This window comes from Eurytemora carolleeae, unplaced genomic scaffold (genome assembly GCF_000591075.1).
Source record: "Eurytemora carolleeae unplaced genomic scaffold, Eaff_2.0 scaffold138, whole genome shotgun sequence".
Classification (NCBI taxonomy): domain Eukaryota; kingdom Metazoa; phylum Arthropoda; class Copepoda; order Calanoida; family Temoridae; genus Eurytemora; species Eurytemora carolleeae.
In genome coordinates this window covers 282,856-304,918 of record NW_019396046.1, presented here as the reverse complement: position 1 = coordinate 304,918, position 22,063 = coordinate 282,856, and the positions used below count along the sequence as shown (strand labels likewise).

Sequence of the window (22,063 nt, the reverse complement as noted above, 5' to 3'; positions counted from 1 at the left end):
GGGGGGGGGGGTATAGTCAGGAAATTTTTAAGGGAGGGAATATAGACTTTTTTCACGCTAAATATATACTTCCCAGTTTCCATTATAGTCTCTAGAAAATCCTTACGCCCCTCCTTGGTTGCTTTTGGTTCGGAGGTTGGATTCAGACAATTGGAATCGAATTAAATCTGAAGAAACGCACGAAGATTAAATTTAAAAAAATTGTTTTTAATAACTATGCTAATTATGAATGGGTCAGAACCCGCGTCCAGGCTGTCCAGGCCAGTTTCGTAGCATCTTTTTTTCATGGTGATGTACTTTTCGACCTACGCAAATCCGTTATACTCCACTTCTGACCTACGCCAAATCCGCTGTACTACACATCCGACCTACTAGCACGTAATATGCAGCTGCTCTATGGACTTGTGGTCGCAGCGCCAAAAATGGACAAAAAATAGTTCAAATGGACAAAAAATAGTTTAAATGGACACAAAAATAGTTCAAATGCTGTGGATTAGCTAAAGTGATTAGGGGAGGGGGCCTCGGTGGCCCACAGGCCGGGGGGCATGCTAACACCAAATTTTAAAATACGGAAAAATAAAGACGACATCTATAAATTCTTTACACGGGCATTTGCGCAATTCTATGGATTCCGACAACATGGCGATTGTTTTGGAACTATTCTATGGATCGATTAACCCTTAGATTTCTAATATTTATGAAATATTCTTTTCAAGGACTTTTACAAAATTTAATTATTTTCAAAATTTTACCATCATTAACCGATGCAAACTGCAGTGACAGTTCTTCATTCTTACTTTTCGATGAAGATAATTTTGCATGATTTACATGGAGCCGTTCAATTTTTATCAGATAATGCGACTTTAAAGATGGGAGAGGATAAGTTTGAGGAAGAAAAGTTTATGAAAGCTTTGGTTAATCTAAAGGATACACAGGAGTCTATTCAGGTGAGGCAGTAAATCCCCCCCCCCCCCCGCCTATCAAGTTTGTATATGGATCTCATATGTATCACATGGATATAATTGGTTTTATGGCCGCAGCGATCGGCCCTCTAGCCTATCTAATGGCCGCAGCGATCGGCCCTCTAGCCTATCTAAGCCGCGGCGCTCGGCCCCCCTAACTTGTCCTTGCCGCAGCGCTCGGCCCAGAAACTGTCTTAACCTAACCTAAAAATTATAATATAAATAAATAATAATATTTTTGCTGAAAAACAAGTAGTCATTTGCAAAATTTATAGGGGGTAGGGTCCAAAAATAATATACTAGGACAGACCCGTACGTAATATTTAAACCTGGCGCCCCCTTAGTTTTCTAGAGAATGATTTTTTTGACCCCAAGAAATTTTCTTGTAATGTAATGACATGTAACTGAAGTGCGCAGCCCCTGTAAGCCTTCCCCCTCCCTATCCACCCATCATTTTGGAAATGATCGTCTTACATGCAACTCTTTGGAATAGTTTAATATTTGGCCACAGCGCCTAGCCCTTTATTCTGTCCTAGCCGTTGTGCTCAGCTCAGCGTCCTCTAGTCTGTCTTAGCCGCGGCGCTTTGCAACTTGGCATTAGCTAATAACAATAAATTTGTTAATGTTTTTCACCTTTCTGGCATTTAAATCTTTTGGTCCGTCCTTGTAGAATGCTTTTTGACCCCCTCACCACTCTTATCATTATGACCAGAAAACGTAACCGAGATAATTACCAAAAAATCATTAATAAGAATAATTATTCCTTAATAAATGGCGTATTCAGGGCTTCTCGGGATGGTGTATGAAGAACAGGAAATCTGCTTACAAGATGGCAAGATGCTGGACAAAGGTTATATTATTTTAATAAGGAATCCTAAATCTAAGGCATGTTTTAATGAATAAGAAACTAAACTGTCCAGGGTGAACATGTATTTCATTTTGAAAAAAAAACATTTCGTTTTGATGCGAATCCGTCATGCTAAAATGGATCCTGATCCAGCGTATGCAAATTTCTTTTTTGTTAATTTTGTGTCATCAATAATAAACCTGCAAAAGTTACGTTATTTTTCTATTTTTTTAAGAATTTGCTTCACCATTTAAGGGCATTAGAATTTTGAAATGAGAACTTCCAAGTTAAAAGTTGACACTCTAAAAGATGTTTTGAGCGCAAAAGGTGTTTTCTGTTAATGTTATGGTTGATATTTTTTCCTGGTTCTGCATATTTTTGCAGATTCCTAAAGTAGTCCGAAAATTACAAAAGTTTTCAAATGTAGTCCGAAAATTACAAAAGTTTCCTAAAGTAGTCCGAAAATTACAAAAGTTTTCTAAAGTAGTCCGAAAATTACAAAGGTTTTCTAAAGTAGTCCGAAAATTACAAAAGTTACAGCGAAACCAATGGATCTAAATTGTTTTAGAACTATATAGACAATAGACATTACATTTATCTTCTTTAATTTGTTCCTGTTCAGGTGATCAAGAAGGTCCGCGTAGAGCAGAAGCTTGTTCTCTTCTACCTTGTCAACGATATTGTTCAGGGACGGAATTATTATTTTTACTATATAAATGATTCCAAGTTTTGTAATGTAGTCCGAAAATTACAAAAAATTCCTAAAGTAGTCCGAAAATTACAAAAGTTTTCTAATGTAGTCCGAAAATTACAAAAAATTCCTATAGTAGTCCGAAAATTACAAAAGTTTTCAAATGTAGTCCGAAAATTACAAAAGTTTCCTAAAGTAGTCCGAAAATTACAAAAGTTTTCTAAAGTAGTCCGAAAATTACAAAAGTTTTCTAAAGTAGTCCGAAAATTACAAAGGTTTTCTAAAGTAGTCCGAAAATTACAAAAGTTAACAAAAGTAGTCCGAAAATTACAAGAGTTTTCTTAAGTAGTCCGAAAATTACAAAAGTTTTCTAATGTAGTCCGAAAATTACAAAAAGTTTTCTTAAGTAGTCCGAAAATTACAAAAGTTTTCTATAGTAGTTCGAAAATTACAAAAGTTTTCTAATGTAGTCCGAAAATTACAAAAGTTTTTTAAAGTAGTCCGAAAATTACAAAAATTTTCTAAAGTAGTCCGAAAATTACAAGAGTTTTCTTAAGTAGTCCGAAAATTACAAGAGTTTTCTTAAGTAGTCCGAAAATTACAAGAGTTTTCTGATGTAGTCCGAAAATTACACAAGTTTTCTAATGTAGTCCGAAAATTACCAAGTTTTTCTTGGAGAAAAAGAGACTGTTTAGGTAAACAAATGATTTTGTAATCATGAAGTATCAAAAAAGGGTAAAATCTTAAAAAATCGTTTCTCCCACTTCTTAAAAAATGTACCCCTGAAAATCCTCAAAAAAAAACTCCGCCTGTCCTCCAGCACGCCTCCAAGAAGATGTACACGGAGCTGCTGGACAAGTTCAGAGGAGCGATCAAGGAGGCTATGCCACACCTCAAGGAGGAGAAGATTGCATACAAGGTAATCAACAGACATTTGTGTATACAAGAGGGGGGGGGGGCCAAGGGAGCAACCCCAACCTAGGCTTGTAAGGAGGAGGCGTACCCTCCTTCCCCCAAACATAAACAATCCCTTAGTCTATTTTAACAGAAACATTAGAATCGACTTAAAAAAGCACAGACAGTTAACCTTCCTTTTCCAAATTTTGAACAGCTTACTACTCTAAGAATACTTATAAAAACGCTTTGAATTTTTACTTTTTTAGCTGTCGACCTAAGGTTCACATTTTTTCTTTAAAATCTCTGAAAAATATCTATAATATAATCTTTAGGTACAGCGATGTCTTGCCATATGGGACGAAAGAGTGGTTTTCGACTCGGAGTATATAAAGGTAGAATTATGGTCAAATCCTTTTGTAATTTTAAGTTGTTACAAATTGTAAAACCACGCTTAATTTTGGATTTTGTATAGTCAATAGTCAGCTCAACTCCTAAGTATGGACCTTTGGAAGTCTGGTTTGATTTGTTTTGATTTGTTAGAACTTTACTTGATTAATAAAAGAGAGTAAAGTAAAAAATTTCATTAAAATATAAATAAACACAATCGATCAATCAGTTGATATTCATAATAATGTGTATAGGAGCTGACCGCTTTGATAGATATGACACCAGTAAAGGAAGATCAGGAGATCATCGAGAACTTTCAATCCACTGAACTTTGTAAACAGGTGAGCTAAAACCATTGAGCGTTTGGTTTAGAAAAGTTTCAAAGGGACTGCCTACGAAACTTCCAGTGAACCTCCGTTAATAAAGTTACATATCTGATTCACAACGGTAACCTTAAAAGTTAATCTGATCAAGAATGAATATTGCTACAGAAATGCTCAAATTTTAGATCATAGAAAGGCATCAAGGGAGAGACCGACTATACATGGTAGTCGAGCTGAAAGTGCAGTACTGTCATAGATAAATAAATAAACATAGATAGCTTATGTACGCAAAATCACCAAGAATTGTACAGTCCGCGAACTCATACTTCTAGGGGTCAAAGTGTACTTCAATGATACGCAGGGGGGGGGGGTGTTTTTAATGGATTTCATAATAGAGTGTAAAATAACTCCGGGAATGGAACTATTTGAACAACAATATTTCACTGAGCAATATATCATATTAACGAGAACTGAAGAAGGACATGAGAAGGACTAAACTAACTTAAATTTCTCTCTACAGAACTCATGTACACCACAAGTACTCAATGACATAAGAACAGCCAATGTTTACAACCGACCTAGTTAAATTATATAATAGGAATATCTTTAAAACATCTCTGTACATTTATATCTTTCAAGATGAAAAATGTCGTCTTATGCTCAATCTATCTTTATCTATGAGTATTGTAGAGTAAAACTTGGATTGATTTGATACCATCAATGAGACATTTTAACGATTAGCATATTTTAAATAAGAACGTAAAGTCGTTTGTAATATTTCATCTGTAGTTCAGTCAGCAGAAGAAACGTTTTTTTTTATAATTCTTTAATACCATGGACGAAACATGTAACGAATACTATTCTACAAACTAGTTGCATTCATACAAACAGGTCGAGAAAATAATGAACTTGTATCATTGAAATAAATCAATGTTAGAATTAAGTATTTCTTTTTCATCATTATATTGAATTTCGTATTCTTTATGAATTTGTTCGCAGATTTCTTCAAATTCTTCAAATGTCGTCTTTTCAATAGAAATTCCAGGAAATCTAAAGAAAAGTTTGTGAACAATGAGACATTACATAAACTAATAACTGAAAAAGATTACTTATTTTGGATGATAATAGTTAATTTTTATTTTCTTAATCTGTTCCTAAACATTAACTAGTTTACTGTAGAATTTTTACTACATTTTTCGTCGTCTTTATTTAATAACTTCTTAGATACCGATTCTCAAAATCATCCCTCAAAAATGAACAATCTATTAAGATTTTAAAAAGATTAAATTTGTGCTCTTGATGAACAAATATGCACCGTAAAAACCAGGCCCGTAGCCAGCATATGCGCGCCACAGTCGGATTTTTTTTTTTTTTTACAATGCTTGGTTTGTTTATACAGTGGTAAATGGTTGTTTTTATTACAAATTATACAAAATAACCTTTTAACAAGTGTATTTGAGCTTTTACTTTCACATTTCTTATTCATTTAAAAAAAGCTTTTCAAGGGTCAAGGCGGAGGGCAAAAAGTCTGAAAGCGTACAGGAGATTATCATTCCATTTCCATGGGACTCTATGCATATATTAATAAAACGTACTGTTTTAATTAGGCTTTAACAACTATTTAATGAGTGACTATGAGTAAATTAAGATTTTGTGTTATGTTTAATCAACAGAGATTATAATTTGGTTTGGGAAGGGAATCAATTCCTACTTGGGCTATATAATTGATAACTAGATTTTAGAAGATTATGAGAAACAATTTCTTTTAAATGGGACTAAGGGGGGGGGGGTGCAAATTTTTCATTGCACCCCCCTTTCAGAAGAAATGGGGGTGCACCTGCCCCCCTGCATCCCCCTGGTTACACTAACATACATTGCCGGTCACTACCTTTGGGAAAAACGATTATTTAAGAAAAGTAAAAAAAGTTTCCTCTTCTGACTGAAACAACAGGTGAAATATTACATTTACGACTTATTTATAAAATTTTATACCGCAAAAATGTCTCATTGATATCAAATGAATCCTTAAGTTTTTCTCTACAATACTGCAGTTTCAGCTCAAATACCATGTCTAGCCGGTCTCTACCTTTAAAGGGTATTGTTGTGAATCGGGCATGGCACTCATTGAATAGAGTGACTTCAAATTACAGCGGCAGTCCCATCACTTTTGAGTTAATTTCTCTCTGTTCTGGTAAATTGCGTTTAAGCCTCGAAAGGGGTTAAGCCTGAATGTAAATTTTTATGATTTATTTGTAAATTTTTATGAAAAAGAATTTATTTTGTTTTATTTTGGTTTTTTTTCACTGTGGTGATGTTCCCGGACAAAAAACCGAAAAAATCCTTCTTCTTTGTTACTGTCTGATTCCTATAATGTATCAGAGCTAGAGACAATCAGTTCATTTTCAAAGAAATTTTGTTGAGAAAATTATGCACCAGACCAATATATTCGTGTTTATATTAAGGTAAAGATAATGAAAGCTCTGGAGGATGATGCAGATTATAAACTGAAAACATTAAAGGAGAATGATAACGAACTCAAGGATATTGATGCAATCAAAACCAAACTCAAGGTACAATATGGACACAGACTCATTTTATCAAAATTCTATATTTTGTCAACAAACTTTTGGGAAATTTTTTTTTACTTTAGGTTGACTAAAATTGTTTTTGAAATAAATTCAATTTTTTTAAAAAAGATGAAAGTAAAACGGCAAATCTTTCTTATTTTGAAATATAAAATATAAAAAAAAAGTTGGGTTTAAAATTTCAGATATAAGTTTTGTTCAACAAACAGTTATATAAAAATGCCAAAAATCAATTTTTTATTATTATTCCATACATTACATAGTTTACATGATATTTTATGTTTATTTCCTAAACTTGATATGTATTTAAATCCGGCATTTTCTTGTTTAAAAAGATTTTTTTTTAAATTTAGGACAAATCCTGTGGAGACGAATATGTTTCTCAGTTTGAGGACGGAACCAAGAGGATGGAGGCTTACATCAAGGCAATGGAACGGGAGGTCACAAAGAGAAAACAGGTCAGTAGGTCAAGGTCATTTCATCAAGGCAATCGAAAGGGAGGTCACAAAGAGGAAACAGGTCAGTAGGTCAAGGTCATTTATCAGGGCAATAGAGCGGGAGGTCACAACTTAGGAAACAGGTCAGCAGGTCAAGGTCATTTTATCAAAGCAATAGAGCGGGAGGTCACAACTTAGGAAACAGGTCCGAAGGTCAAGGATAAATAAAATATAATATTTCTTTGTTAATTTAATTGTCATATTTGATTTATGAAGGCATTGCATTGTTCATGATCCATCAACAAATGAGACTAACATGGTTGTTTGTCCATTGGGTAATTTTAAAGACGTAAGAAGGAACTCGATAGTCGTGTGTAAGAGATTAGAATTTTGTTCAAAGTTTACATAAGATGCTGTGTTCTAAAGAATAAAGATGTTTCCAATCCGGATCCTAATTAAAAAACTAAAGAAAGTTAGATTACTTTCTATATGTTGTTAATGTTTAGGTGATAGAGTTGTTAACCCAGGGAAAGAAGTATTATGATAGTCTGTATGGGGAAGCTGAGATTGTCGCCACAGCATACGCTAATTTCGGAAACAGGTGCAATCAATCAATCAAACTTCTGATCAATCATTCGTTTTTACTCTAAGAGGGACTTGGGGAGTAATTTCAAGACAGCATTTATTTTAAGATCATATTAACATCATCCCCAACCCATACGAAATCTTGAGATAAGTTTCTTGGATCTAATAGAACCAATTTTATCCTCTGCATTTAAATTTTGACCTGGATATTGTTTAGAGTGAAGAAGGTGCACATGAAACTGGAGGAGAAGCTTCCAACCTTATCTATCCCTGCAGCACCTCCTCCCCCTGGTATAGGAGTAGAGTCCCCGGTACCTAGTCCAGACTATGATGCTCCTTCACCACAAGCAGAGGACGAGATGGAACTTAAACTACCTGATGATGACGAGCCGGGTACTCCAGGTAAAGAATCTCACCCACCCCCCCCCATATATGAAGTTTGGGGGTAAGCGGCCATATATATAAAGTTTCTTTTATCGCTAATTAGGTTTTAAGAGAGAAATAAATATTTTGATGATAATGAACTTATGTGTTCAGATTGATAATGATGAACTTATGTGTTCAGATTGATGATGATGAACATATGTGTTCAGGTTGATGATAATGAACTTATGTGTTCAGGTTGATGATAATGAACTATTTGTTCAAGTTGATGATAATGAACTATGTGTTCAGGTTGATGATAATGAACTTATGTGTTCAGATTGATAATGATGAACTTATGTCCCCTGAATATGGATTGATCCCCCCAGGGGACTGAAAATAATAAACCTTAAACCATTAAGTTGCATTTCAAAATACTTTATTTTTTTCTAGATTACCCTCCGCCACCCAACTATCAACCTCCTAGCTCAGGAAACCTCAACGCCCGCCTCTCCGCCATGGATCCCTCAGCGTTCGCCGCGGACATGTCAACAACTCCGTCACCGGAGCCAAGAAAGGATTACCGCAGATCTGCATCTTACGATCATAGAGATCGGGGGAGGGATAGGGATCGATCTAGAGAGCGGTCTAGAGAGAGGAACAGAGATCGTTCAAGAGAGAGACATCGGGAGAGAGATCGCTCAAGGGATAACGATCGTTCCTCCCGATCGCGTGATCGTGAGGATCGGGAGAGGGACATAAAGAGAGAAGCTATGACGATCCCTCGAAACAATATAAGTGATTTTCTAACTAAAATCGCGCACGGCGAGCGATTAGATCTTCAGGGATATCGGCACGAAGAAAACGGAGACTCGAAACGCCGAAGGATCTCCGACAGTGATATAGACGGGTTCCCACTTCTGGACTCCGTTCCAGACCTATTCTCCAGGCTAAGCTCTGTTCCAGACCTTATCTCTAACAAGAGCTCCGTTCCAGAATACCCCCCGCCTCCTAAGCTCTCACAAGACTGGGACCAAGGCTATAAGGAAAACTTGTATCCCCAGGTATATAGATAACATTATTTTCCGTAAGTAAAATTAAACAGGGCAGTAGACTGTATATTTTCAAGAAAAATCATTCCCCCCCCCCCCTCCCTTCTTTAGAAAATCCTCAGAAGTTAGGTATGTTTGCGCGGAGCGAAGATCTTATGGGTTTATTCGCTGAATTTGGGAAAATAAATAAACTTTTGGAAAAACAGTATTAAGAAACTTACCTTCATGTCATTTTAATTTTTTCCCCCTAGATCTTCAAACCCCATTTTATAATAAAATAATAATAATAAAAATAAAATTAAACATCATGTTATCCCATTGAAAAAGTCTATTGTTTCTTTGACGGGTAAAATTATAAACAATAAAAATATGAATTCATACCATATTATAAACTTAACTTAGAATGAGATTAAACTAATTTCTTGATTCTCAGTGCAAAATTATTTCAAGTATTTTATCATTTTAAAACATTTTCACAAAACTTTAAATGATAAAATATTTAGATCACGCATCTAATTATTAGGTTGTTTTAAACCTAAAATTCACAAGAGAATAATTATTGTTAAAATTGTCGTCACGTAACCTACTTTTAGAGCGCTTTCTACTGATTATACTCAGGTTAATTTAAAATTCAGTGATGGTTGATGGACCAAACCTCTGTAGAGTAAAAAAGTAGATGTTAGTTCCACATTTATTGAAAATATATTTCGGTCTGGGTTGACCCTCGTCAGTTCTTGAGATTGTTTCTTCACAAAGATTAAAAACAATCTATGTTTTAACTCAGGTTAAAAAAGGGTTATTTGAGGAAAAATGGGAACTTTATTTCTTGGAATATTGAGTTCAAAAGTACAATTTAAGGACCCACGTTCTAAATCCCCTGTATCCTGTCTCCCACCGGAGGATCAGAGTGTTTACACTCTGATCTCTAGCCCGGCCCAGGAGGTCTGGAGGGAACCGGTTCCTGACTGGCTGCAGGTCTGACTGACTGTTCCTTTTTTCCTTATTTGTGCATGATTCCTTACTTGCGCATGTTAATATATTTTATAATTTAGTGTTTCTGCTTGAATGCTGCTTTTCAAGCAGAAAAAGGTTTTTTTGAATGGGTTCTGCTTATTATGGCTTTTTTGTTATTTCTTATATGATAACAAAGTGAAACGAGGTTTCGCAGATTTTCCTGTTTCGTTTGTGGATTCCCAAAAAGTTTACTTTCCCGGGGTTGTAATGCGAGGAGTCACATACATCTGAGAGCTGAAAACTTTAGAATGGGATATCCTTAATCCCGATCGGTTAATTAATCTGGAGATAAATAACATGAGGAGAACAAGCCATACTTAATCTGGAGATTTAAAAAAAAGTGGATCAAGCATTAATCCCGATATCATCCACCATTCTAAAGTTTCCAGCTCTGATCGATTCAGCCGTTTTGAAATTTATTATATACAAACAATACAACAAAAAACAGACAAGTAGTAGTTTTTTAGGGGTTATTAACGTTTGATCGTTTAATAGGGTCAAACTCATATTTGATAAAGTTTTGGATTGCTAACTGCAAACTACACAAACTTTTTGGTTTTAGCTCGATTGTTAGTTTTTTGTTTGTCCTTTTCGTTATTTTTATATGTTTGTATCAAAAAAGGCATAAGTATTAAGCTTGCCTTTCAAACGGCATTATTTTTCGCTGCAGAAAAAATCTTTTATTTTTAAGTTTGATGTGTTGGATATGCGTAAATATTGACTATCTGCCTAAAAATGATATATTTACGTATCTCTAAGAATATCCTGACAATAATCAGAATTTCTCTTATATACTAGAGTCCAGGAGTCCTGCGAATAATCAAAACACAAACATAAACAAGATATTTGTTAAGTCATAAGTTTATAACAGACAAAATACACGTTTGATGAGTCTATTTTACAAATTAATAACGCAGTAAAATTATTAACAATTTGTATAGATCAGGGTTGCTTTGGTTTTTTTACCAGGTTGATGATAATGAACTTATGTGTTCAGAGGTGGAAACTTTAGAATGAAATATCCAGATATCCCGTCGGATAATTAATCTGAAGATTAAAGTCATGAGGAAAACAAGCAATATTTAATCTGGAGATTAAGAAAAAGAGTGGATTAAGCCTTAATCCTGATATCCACCATTCTAAAGTTTCCTCCGCAGGTTGATGATAATGAACTTATGTGTTCAGATTGATAATGATGAACTTATGTGTTCAGATTGATGATGATGAACATATGTGTTCAGGTTGATGATAATAAACTTTTGTGTTCAGGTTGATGATAATGAACTATATGTTCAGGTTGATGATAATGAACTTATGTGTTCAAGTTGATGATAATGAACTATTTGTTCAAGTTGATGATAATGAACTATGTGTTCAGGTTGATGATAATGGACTATGTGTTCAGGTTAATGATAATGAACTGTGTTCTGGTTGATGATAATGAACTTATGTATTCAGGTTGATGATAATGAACTTATGTGTTCAGGTTGATGATAATGAACTATTTGTTCAAGTTGATGATATTGAACTATGTGTTCAAGTCGATGATAATGAACCTATGTGTTCAGGTTGATGATAATGAACTTTTTATATTTGTTCAAGTTGATGATAATGAACTATGTGTCAGGTCGATGATAATGAACCTATGTGTTCAGGTTGATGATAATGAACTTTTTGTTCAAGTTGATGATAATGAACTATGTGTTCAAGTCGATGATAATGAACCTATGTGTTCAGGTTGATGATAATGAACTTTTTGTTCAAGTTGATGATAATGAACTATGTGTTCAAGTCGATGATAATGAACTTTGTGTCCAGGTTGATCATAATAAACTAGTTGTTCTGGTTGATGATAATGAACTATGTGTTCAGGTTAATGACGATGAACTATGTGTTCAAGTTGACGATGATGAACTATTTGTCCAGGTTGATGATAATGAACTATTTGTTCAGGTTGATGATAATGGACTATGTGATCAGGTTGATGATAATGGACTATGTGTTCAGGTTGATGATAATTAACTATGTGTTCAGGTTGATGATAATGGACTATGTGTTCAGGTTGATGATAATGGACTATGTGTTCAGGTTGATGATAATGGACTATGTGTTCAGGTTGATGATAATGGACTATTTGTTCAGGTTGATGATAATGGACTATGTGTTCAGGTTGATGATAATGAACTATGTGTCCAGGTTGATGATAATGCACTATGTGTACAGGTTGATGATAATAGACAATGTGTTCAGGTTGATGATAATGAACTATTTGTTCAAGTTGATGATAATGAACTATTTGTTCAAGTTGATGATAATGGACTATGTGTCCAGGTTGATGATAATGAACTATTTGTCCAGGTTGATGATAATGAACTATGTTGATGATAATGGACTATGTGTTCAGGTTGATGATAATGAACTATTTGGAACTATGTTGATGATAATGGACTATGTGTTCAGGTTGATGATAATGAACTATGTTGATGATCATAGACAATGTGTTCAGGTTGATGATATTGAACTATTTGTCCAGGTTGATGATTAATGAACTATATGTTCAGGTTGATGATAATGGACTATGTGTTCAGGTTGATGATAATGAACTATTTGTCTAAGTTAATGATAATGAACTATATGTTCAGGTTGATGATAATGGACTATGTGTTCAGGTTGATGATAATGAACTATTTGTCTAAGTTAATGATAACGGACTATATGTTCAGGTTGATGATAATGGACTATGTGTTCAGGTTGATGAAGATGAAGAGGTTCAGATTGTGGAAAATCAAGCGCTGGAACGATTAAGGAAAGCCGCAAGCAAGGTTTGATTATAATTGTTATACTTTTGTGGATTGTTTAATCAAAATATGATTGATTTTCCCTTTTCAAATTTTTTTTCAGGAAAAAAAGCATCAATGTATGCCTAGTAAGCGATAGTTGGTTTTTTTTTAAAGGATTGTTAAGTTTTACGGAAAAAATACAAAATCATGGAACCCATATTTCTTTCGGTAACATGGACAATAAATTTTACTTGAAGGACATGCGTAGTCGAGACGCAATGTGTTTCACTTAATTGGATAGATTTTCAGTTTTGATAGAATCAAGTAGATAAAACCAAGAAGAGACCGATGAAGACAATTTCTGGTTTAAATATAAAGGATCAATCAACAGTGATCTTTTTGGGAAACTCCTTAAATTATCATTTTTAATATGTTTTAGAATACACCCGGTGGTTCCAATCTAATCAGTCTTACAGGGTCCCCTGTAGTCAGAGATTCAGGTAAACCAGAAGTCAGAACTTTTGTGTTGTTCATCTTCTCAGATTCAAAAGTACCCACACTAGATATCTAGATCATGCGGAAGTGCCCATATCGGATATCGAGATTAAGCATTCCAAGATTAACGATAATCTACATAAAATTTCTGACTTCTGTGCAATTGTATCCTGTAGTTTACTTTACACAGATACACAAAGGGGTGTGATAAATCTTTACTTTAGTTCCCCATAGAAGGGGGAGGCGGAAGGGTAAGTAAGCTATTTACAGTTGAAATTTAGGAAGACGACATTTCAGCAAATCTAATTACATATACCATTCAGCTTTAATAGCAAGCAAAGATATTTTATAAATCTAACTTTCATCAGGATATTTTATAAATCTAACTTTCATCAGAATATTTTATTAATTTAACTTTTGTTATGATATTTTATATATCTAACTTTCATCAAGCTATGTTATAAATCTAACTTTCATCGGATATTTTATTAATTTAACTTTCATCAGGATATTTTATAAATCTAGGTTTCATCGGGCTATTTTATAAATCTAACTTTCATCAGGATATTTTATTAATTTAACTTTCATCAGGATATTTTATAAATCTAGCTTTCATCGGGCTATTTTATAAATCTAACTTTCATCAGGATATTTTATTAGTCCAACTTTCATCAGGATATTTTATAAATCTAACTTTCATCAGGATATTTTATTAGTCCAACTTTCATCAGGATATTTTATAAATCTAACTTTCATCAGGATATTTTCTAACTTTCATCAGGATATTTTATTAGTCCAACTTTCATCAGGCTATTTTATAAATCTATCTTTCATCAGGCTATTTTCAATATCTCGCTTTCCCCAGGATATTTTAAAATTTCACTTTCATCGGGATATTTTAATATCTCACTTTCATCGGGATATTTGAAAAATCTCACTTTAAAAACTTCGGCTCGAGTCGTAATTCTTTAAACCCGACTTTAAGACCCAATCTTCGACCCAACAGCTGCAAAAACTTCGGCTCGACTCGAGGAGTTAGGTCCAATGAAAATAATACCGACCTTGGTTGGTTTTGGTGGAGAATAATGCTCAATGTTGAGTCTTGTTCTCATCAAAACCCGGACCGCGCCAATTCCAATCATCAAAATCCGCCAAATACAATATTAAACTGATTTTATGAACTCAACTTTGTGAAAAATTAGATGCAACCTAAATCCGATAGCTTAAGCCGTAAATAAGGCCCAAATGAGAGCTTAGACCTGAGTCATATTTCTTGAATTTTTTAAATCGTCGGCTAGGGAGATTTTAAAAATTACTAAGTCAGTCTTTTATTATTTTATAAACTCTCCTGAATTATTTCAGGACTGGTTGGTAAAAGTCGGAACCCTGAGGATATGGATCTCAGTGATGATGAGGAAGGAGAGATTAGAGATGCACAGCTTGAGAATTCATGGAACCAGAGCTTTGCCGGAGACAGGGAGTCCACCACTCCACCCCTTCCCTTCCCCGGGGGCACCAGGCCCTTTCAGGCAGGTTTACCTGTCCCTGGACCTAACAGTTTTAAACCAGCGGATACTGTTACAGTTCCTCCTCCGCCTTTTTCTGTTCCGCCTCCACTTACAAATCATAAAGGCGGATGGATTAATAGTCTCAAAGGGGGAGATTCATCTGCTTTGCATTCTTTTCCTCCGCCCAGCTTTAACTCGGAGCCTGTGAGGAAAACATTGATAAACCAACCTCCAAACCTTGCCGACTCGCACAATTCAAACAGTTCAAATAATTCACTCGTTACCCCTCAAGTCCCTCCTTTCTCCGCTAACAATTCATTCAGAGACGAGGAATTGAATCCTCGGATGGTAGATGACTCGTTGAATCCGTTCTCAGATCAGGATTACATGGATCCTGGGTTCGAAAATGAGTTTCCAAATACCGGATCCTCGTTCAACCAAGGACAAGTGCACGGTTCTAATCCTGGATTCCAGGGAGAAATAAACCAGGATATGCTCAACAGTGATTTCAATACGTTTCGAGGGAATAGAGGAGGGTTCTCCGCCCCTGGAGAGTCACCTCGAGGTGGGTTCCGTGGCCGTGGTGGTGGAATTGGATTTGAGAGAACCAACAGTTCACCAGAAAAGATGTTTTGGGGAGATAGAGGTCGTGGTTCTCCTCGTGGGGGCGGCTATGGACGCGCTGGAATGAACAGTGATCGAGGTGGAGTTAACTTGGGTCCAGGCGGAGGAATGAATAATGGCGGAAGTGGGATTAACAATGATGCAGTGACTATGAACCGAGGCGGAGGTTTTACTAGTGACAGAGGACGTGGGCGAGCTGATTTCAATCGCGGTGGAGGATTTGACCGCGGGAGTGGAGGATTTAATCGAGGGGGCGGAGGATTTGAACGAGGCAGCGGAGGATTTAATCGAGGTGGTGGAGGATTTGAACGAGGCAGTGGAGGATTTGATCGAGGCGGTGGCGGATTTAACCGCGGCAGTGGAGGTTTTGACCGAGGCCGAGGGAGCTTCAACCGCGGTGGATTTGGAGGTCACACACCCGAAGGAGGGGTAGGGCGAGGAGCAATGGAGAGGGGTAGAAGACCCTGGAGGGGGGGAAGGGGTTCATGGTAACACCAATCCCTCCCAATCCCTTCCTCACATACTCCCTTAGTTTCAAGGGATTGATTTATCAAAGGTAAACTAGGATCCTTAAGGTCCTAATCATATAAATATAAATGTTGCATCTTATTCTTGTTAATTTTCTGGTTTTTCATTTATTGTACAAGTTTAGAATATGCACGGTTGTGCACTATCGGAATCATGTACAGCTGTAACTATGGTGCAGTGCAGTCCATTTGGCTGTGTACTACATTACCCAATCCATGTACGATGTGTTGAATGTTTCGTAACAATTTGTAATTCTGAAATGTTTCGGGAATACGAATAAAAATATTGATTTTTAAACAACGATAAGATTTCAGATGTCTTCTGCAAGTAAGTAAGCTTTTTTCCTGATAAACGATTTTTTATTTATATTTGTTTCAAACACAAAATCTGAATTATCAGTGTACACAAAAACAGCAACTCTAAATAATTTCAAAACTCTAAATATCTTATTAAACTGTTGAAATCATAAGCAAGTAAAGAATTACTTTTGAAAATTTATTTTGTTAAAATTTTTCTTACCATGTTTCTGTTAGAACACATCTAATAAAATTTAAATGCCGTTTCACGAAAAAAATATTGTTCCACTATCCTGTATAAATGTGATTCAAGGATGTTATTTAGTAGTATGTAAATTTACCACCCGTGTCAACTAAGTTTGAGGAAACATCCTGTAAACTATTATTTAAATATTGGATTTACCCAATTTGTAAATGATGTTGAATATTCTATAAAATATGTTTTCCTCTCGAGGACTACAGTGGGGAAGAGATAAGAAGTGAGGAAATATTTCCAGATAAAATTATTTATTATACAGTGAAACCGTTCATAACAAATACATCGGAAGAATTTATCAAATGTCGTCTTGACAATTTTTCCACGAGTTTTATACTATTTTACGTAGATTTCATTATTTGCGAAAATAATTAAATACCCATGAATATGCGGGAACAGTTTTATAATCATTTAATTAAAAAACTAAATATCTGCAACATTCCATTATCAGAAAGTGAAGAATACGACATTTGATGAATTCTTTCGATCCCCCTCTTTGATATCCTTAATTGAGACAAATAATGAGAGTAATAAGAGTAAACTGGAGAAAAATCTTTTCTAGCTTTCATGAGATTACTTTTGGAAATCATTAATAATAGTTGTTAGCCTAGTAAAACATGTTCTGCTATGTTTTTCAAAATGTTGTCTAAAACTTTAAACTGGGATACCCGCTACTTCTAATTTTTTTTAGTATTTAAATAGTAACTTTTCGACATCTTTTCTTGTTTGTCTTGAAACTTATTTCGGAAAAAAGTTAAGAAGAAAAATTTCGAAACATTTCTTTTTCTGTATTTACACAGAAGATTAACGCCTCATCACACTATTAATTAATATCAGTTAATCAACTATATTTTAAGATTAATCTGATATATATTTATTGGACTACATTGAGCTTATCTAAATCCAAATCTTGTGAGATTAGTACCAGTGTAAATCTTCGTACAGGTCGTCGCTTAAATAAATTTTTCCAATTAAATAATCAACTGGATTGAAACTATAGAATATGTACACTATAGAATATGTAGAGTTCATTTAAATTTGAGCACAGGTTGAGGCAAAAAAATTATGAAATCAAATACTGGAGAAATAAGACAAAAATTGTTTACGATGATAAAAGCCAAAACACGGCTAGTTCAACTACTTTGATTTTAAACCATTCGGTTTGTTATTGTATTCAAAAGTTTATGTCCCAGAGTATTTTTGAAGTCGTTATTCTTTTATATCTAACAAATATTGCTTTATAGTTAGTAATTTAAAATAATAGCATTTCTTAAAATATTCTCGTTAAAATTTTGGACATTAAGACAAAGCAATTACAAATTACAAATTCCCAGCGATATTTTCTTATTAGAGATAACATCAATAACTCTATTTTCAGGGGCGGGGGGACATTCGCCACCCCTGTATTTGGAATTTTTTGTTCCTATTTTCAGAATAGCTTCTCAATAGCATGCTTAAGAGAAAGTAACCCCAGTGCAAAATAGGAAAAATATCTGTCTTAATAAACTATAATGTGTGAAAAGTTAAAAATCTAGTTTTTTAGGCTTTTGTCATTAATTTTGACTCTTTGAGTCTTTTTAAGTCAAAAAATTTCGCCTGCGCCGCGATTTTTTGTTCCTAATTTTTAATTTTTTTGTTCCTAAAAATTGCCCCCCCCCCCTTCACTTAAATCCTGTATCCGCCCCTGTCTATTTTTCTGGTTACGTATTAAAATCTAACTTCCAGTCATTTAACATAGAGGGTTAGACATTAAGGACAATATTTTAAAACTTTATTCAGAACAGGGTTTAATTTATTGTTTTTTTTTTTACAAAACTTAAAAATAGAAAAAATCTTCTTTGCCAATCTCATACAGCTGCACAACCTCTTTCACTCTCACGAGTACCAGAACCGAAAATATAAATAAACAAAATTACAAAACTTTTTGAGAAACTTTTATTTGTATTCTTATTGTTTGTGTAGATTATATTCATATGAAGCAGAAATAAACTTTAAGAAATTTATAATTCTATTTTCTACAAAATTGAAAAAAAAACCTGTTCATGAATTTCGGTTTCCGATACATGTTCAATGTTTACAGTTGCAAGCACTAGCAGAGTAAATAAAGGAATTTATTTGTTAAAGATAAAGTGTCTATGATTTAAAATATACCAAAGTTACAATGTGCTAGACCTTTTTTTCTCTAAAAAATATTTTAGATTTGTGAAAATCTATTTCTGAAACAAAATGATTTACAGAAAGTTTTGATTAACACAAGTATTTTATTTTAGTATTAAGGGATAAGTTTATTTTTTTCACTTTCGGCAATAAAAAATTTTAAGCGATGTAAAGTTTTTTAAATGTTTACNACCTCTATATGCCAAAAAAAAAATATTAGAATAGATCTAGACAAGCCTTTAATTTCCAATCTATATTTATCACACAAACAAAGATTTTTTTTATCGTCAAGTATTATTTTTAAAGGACAATATCTTTTAATAATAATGTATTTAAGGTCTGTACGCTTTATTTGAATGGATTTGAATTGGCTGAACTGACTGTTTATTTTAGTAAAGCCCACAGATGTCTTAATTTAGCCAGTTTTGTGTTCTTCCATTGGTATCATTCAACATAGTTATCCTGTAATAATCCCCCCCCCCCCATAATTCTAAGATATTGAAAAATTTAACAGTTTAATTTGATAAAATACTCTTAAAAATACATAATTTTATGGGACCATCCATGGAAAGATGGCAATGTCCGATTTATAATGGTACCCTTGAAACCTTAATCTGATAAATGTTGAAGACACCTTCGTTTTCCTCAGACAAAAAGTGTTAATTTCTGTGAGTTTCTCAATTGCTTCTTAAAAACAAGAAATTTGTGGTATTCGTTCATCATGCTACATTTACATGTATGATTCTTGAAACATTAATCCCAACATATTATCCTGGGAATCCTGACCCTGGCACTTCTAAAATGTTATGCAATTAACATTTTTACAGAGGAACCGGAAATGAAAATAAACAGCTTAAAGAAACAAACACATTGAAATTTAATTTCGACTTGATCAGACAGCTTTCAAGGGTACCGTTGTAAATCGGACATTGTCAATTTGCATGGAGGGTCACTTGAAATTACGCTTGCAGTCCCTTTGATTAGTTAGGCTCTGCCACAGGTTTATAAGTTATTAGCTTTTTTTGTGTATAGATTGTATTTTTTTTTATATTTTAAGTTCCGGTTCCTGTTTGGTTTCAGACCTGAGCTGGGAACTTTTGAATGGTGAATATCGGGATCAATGTTTGATCCACTCTTTTTCTTAATCTCAAGATTAACTACATGCTTATTCTCCTTTTGTTATTAATCTCCAGATTAATTTACCGATCAGGATTAAGGATTTCACATACTAAAGTTTTCAGCTCTGATGACAGATCATAAATATTGATTTTAAGAATTTTACTTCCTGTGGTGGATTCGTGTTGGTACTAATCTCAATATCGTTCGTGTTCAGAACAATTTTCATCTCTGAATGTCCTTGATTTTCTATCTCAAAATTGATAATTTTCGATTGATAATTTCTAATGGCTTTTCAAGAGTTAAAAATCTGTCACAAATGAGAGTGCAAGAGCAAAAACTAAGAGGGGGGTGGGTCGCATTTAAATTACTTTAATTTGAAAACAACTAGCCTTAGAGTTAGAACCCAGCTTTGCAGGGAGTTTTTCCCAAATCAAAATTTGAGGCAAATCGGTCCAGGGATTTATGAGTTATGATCGCACAGACAAATAGAGATAACTACATTTTATAGATATCTTTTAATAAAAAAAGTTTCCCTAAAAATTTAATTTGATGAACTCTTTCAATGTACTTATTATGGTAGGGAGGGGGGGGGGGAGAAAAAAGATTAAATTTTCTTTAGGAATAGTTTATTAGTTAGATGGGTTTTAAACCCAAAATTCCATATAGCCTCATTGTGTAGAAATTTGCTTTCAAGGAGCATAACAAATTTACGAAGTTGACATTAAGATATTTCAAGTATTATCCGACTAACTCTGTATAATTTGCGATTTATTCTATTGGCGATTTTATTTCGTATTTAATTATGAGATAGAAAATTACTGATCAAAATAACGTTTATAAATCAATTCCGGATTCCCTAAAATTTGTACCTCTATATGCCAAAAAAAAAATATTAGAATAGATCTAGACAGAAAAAGACGAGGAATCAGAATGATTAAAATGGATCAAGGAAGATACAGACGAGGAAACAGAATGATTAGAATGGATCAAGGAAGATACAGACGAGGAATCAGAATGATTAGAATGGATCAAGGAAGATACAGACGAGGAAACAGAATGGTTAAATTGAATCAAGGAAGATGAAGATGGGGAAAGAGAATACCAAGAATGGATTAAGGAAGATAGAGATAAAAAACAGAATGTTAAGAATGAATCAAGGAAGATACAGATCAGAAAACAGAATGGTTCAGACTGATCAAGGAAGTTATAGTTTAAAAAAACAAAATGGTGAGAATGAAGCAAGGAAGACACGTACGGAAACAGAATGGTTCAGACTGATCAAGGAAGTTATAGTTTAAAAAAACAGAATGGTGAGAGTGAATCAAGGAAGACATATATAAGAAAACAGAATGGTTCAACTGATCAAGGAAGATATAGTTAAAAAAACAGAATGGTGAGAATGGATCAAGGAAGATACATATAAGGAAACAGAATGGTTCAGACTGATCAAGGAAGATATAGTTAAAAAACAGAATGGTGAGAATGGATCAAGGAAGATACATTTAAGGAAACGGAATGGTTCATTGAAAATAGTAATACACATAGGAAATAGAATGATTAGAATGGATCAAGGAAGTAAAATTGAGGAAAAGGATGGTCTGAGAGGGATGACCTTAGAAACTTTATTTTGATACGTAATATCTGTTAATATCATAATTGTTTTTAAATATCTATTAAAATTGTTTTTGTTTTATTAAAATTGTTTTTGTTTTCAGGCTGTGCATAGTTTATGTTTACTGTTTGGGTTTCTGCTTGATAGACATGGCAGTGAACGTTCTCAAGGTCTTTCATGAAAGTTGCAGGAACGACCTTACTCCGAGGTCTCCTCTCTATGACCTTCCACTCTCCTTACTCAAGGCTTAGGTTGTAGTTACACATTTTGGGGACTTCTTTCAAGGTTTAGAATCTCAGGGTCTATTTCAATATTGCACTCAAGGTTTTGAAACTTATCGGTCTAAAAGTGCTCAAATACCAGGCTCAGACTTTTAGACTGCTCGGAATTTTCTTATGAACTTGGACTTGAACTTCATGTTGGAAAATACCGGGAGAATTGACAGGATTGCAAAACAAGGCTAGAGACAGAGCACGGAGCAGGCATAGAGTCATTCGGCCGGCGGGTAGAATACTTGAAGAAAGAGTCTTGCAGTTTCGGGTTTT

General features: G+C 34.3%; 1 protein-coding gene across 3 annotated transcripts; it reads left to right on the top strand.

The window, feature by feature from the left end:
• Positions 1-721: 721 nt before the first annotated feature.
• LOC111702485 (uncharacterized) lies at positions 722-21,842 on the top strand. Of its 3 annotated transcripts, XR_002765414.1 has the most exons (16): positions 722-947; positions 1,747-1,812; positions 2,432-2,497; positions 3,321-3,419; positions 3,730-3,789; positions 4,039-4,125; positions 6,570-6,677; positions 7,046-7,150; positions 7,636-7,730; positions 7,932-8,116; positions 8,531-9,141; positions 9,988-10,104; positions 12,894-12,965; positions 13,363-13,423; positions 14,781-16,106; positions 21,622-21,842. XR_002765414.1 is itself a non-coding variant. In XM_023474195.1 (15 exons), the coding sequence occupies exons 1-15, from the start codon at positions 765-767 to the stop codon at positions 16,040-16,042; spliced, it is 3,177 nt and encodes a 1,058-aa protein (XP_023329963.1). In that variant the 5' UTR covers positions 722-764; the 3' UTR covers positions 16,043-16,824. The 3 variants fall into 3 exon arrangements, 2 of the variants coding, with proteins under 2 accessions (XP_023329963.1, XP_023329973.1); XM_023474195.1 differs by lacking the exon at positions 21,622-21,842 and having other exon boundaries at positions 14,781-16,824; XM_023474205.1 differs by lacking the exons at positions 9,988-10,104; positions 21,622-21,842 and having other exon boundaries at positions 732-947; positions 14,781-16,824.
• Positions 21,843-22,063: the final 221 nt, after the last annotated feature.

Excerpts from the sequence above, each read along its gene's own strand:
- LOC111702485 (XM_023474195.1), top strand. The coding sequence starts at position 765 with ATGCAAACTGCAGTGACAGTTCTTCATTCTTACTTTTCGATGAAGATA. Across the intron at positions 2,498-3,320 it reads TTGTCAACGATATTGTTCAG|CACGCCTCCAAGAAGATGTA; the intron begins GGACGGAATTAT and ends CCTGTCCTCCAG. Across the intron at positions 4,126-6,569 it reads CCACTGAACTTTGTAAACAG|GTAAAGATAATGAAAGCTCT; the intron begins GTGAGCTAAAAC and ends GTTTATATTAAG.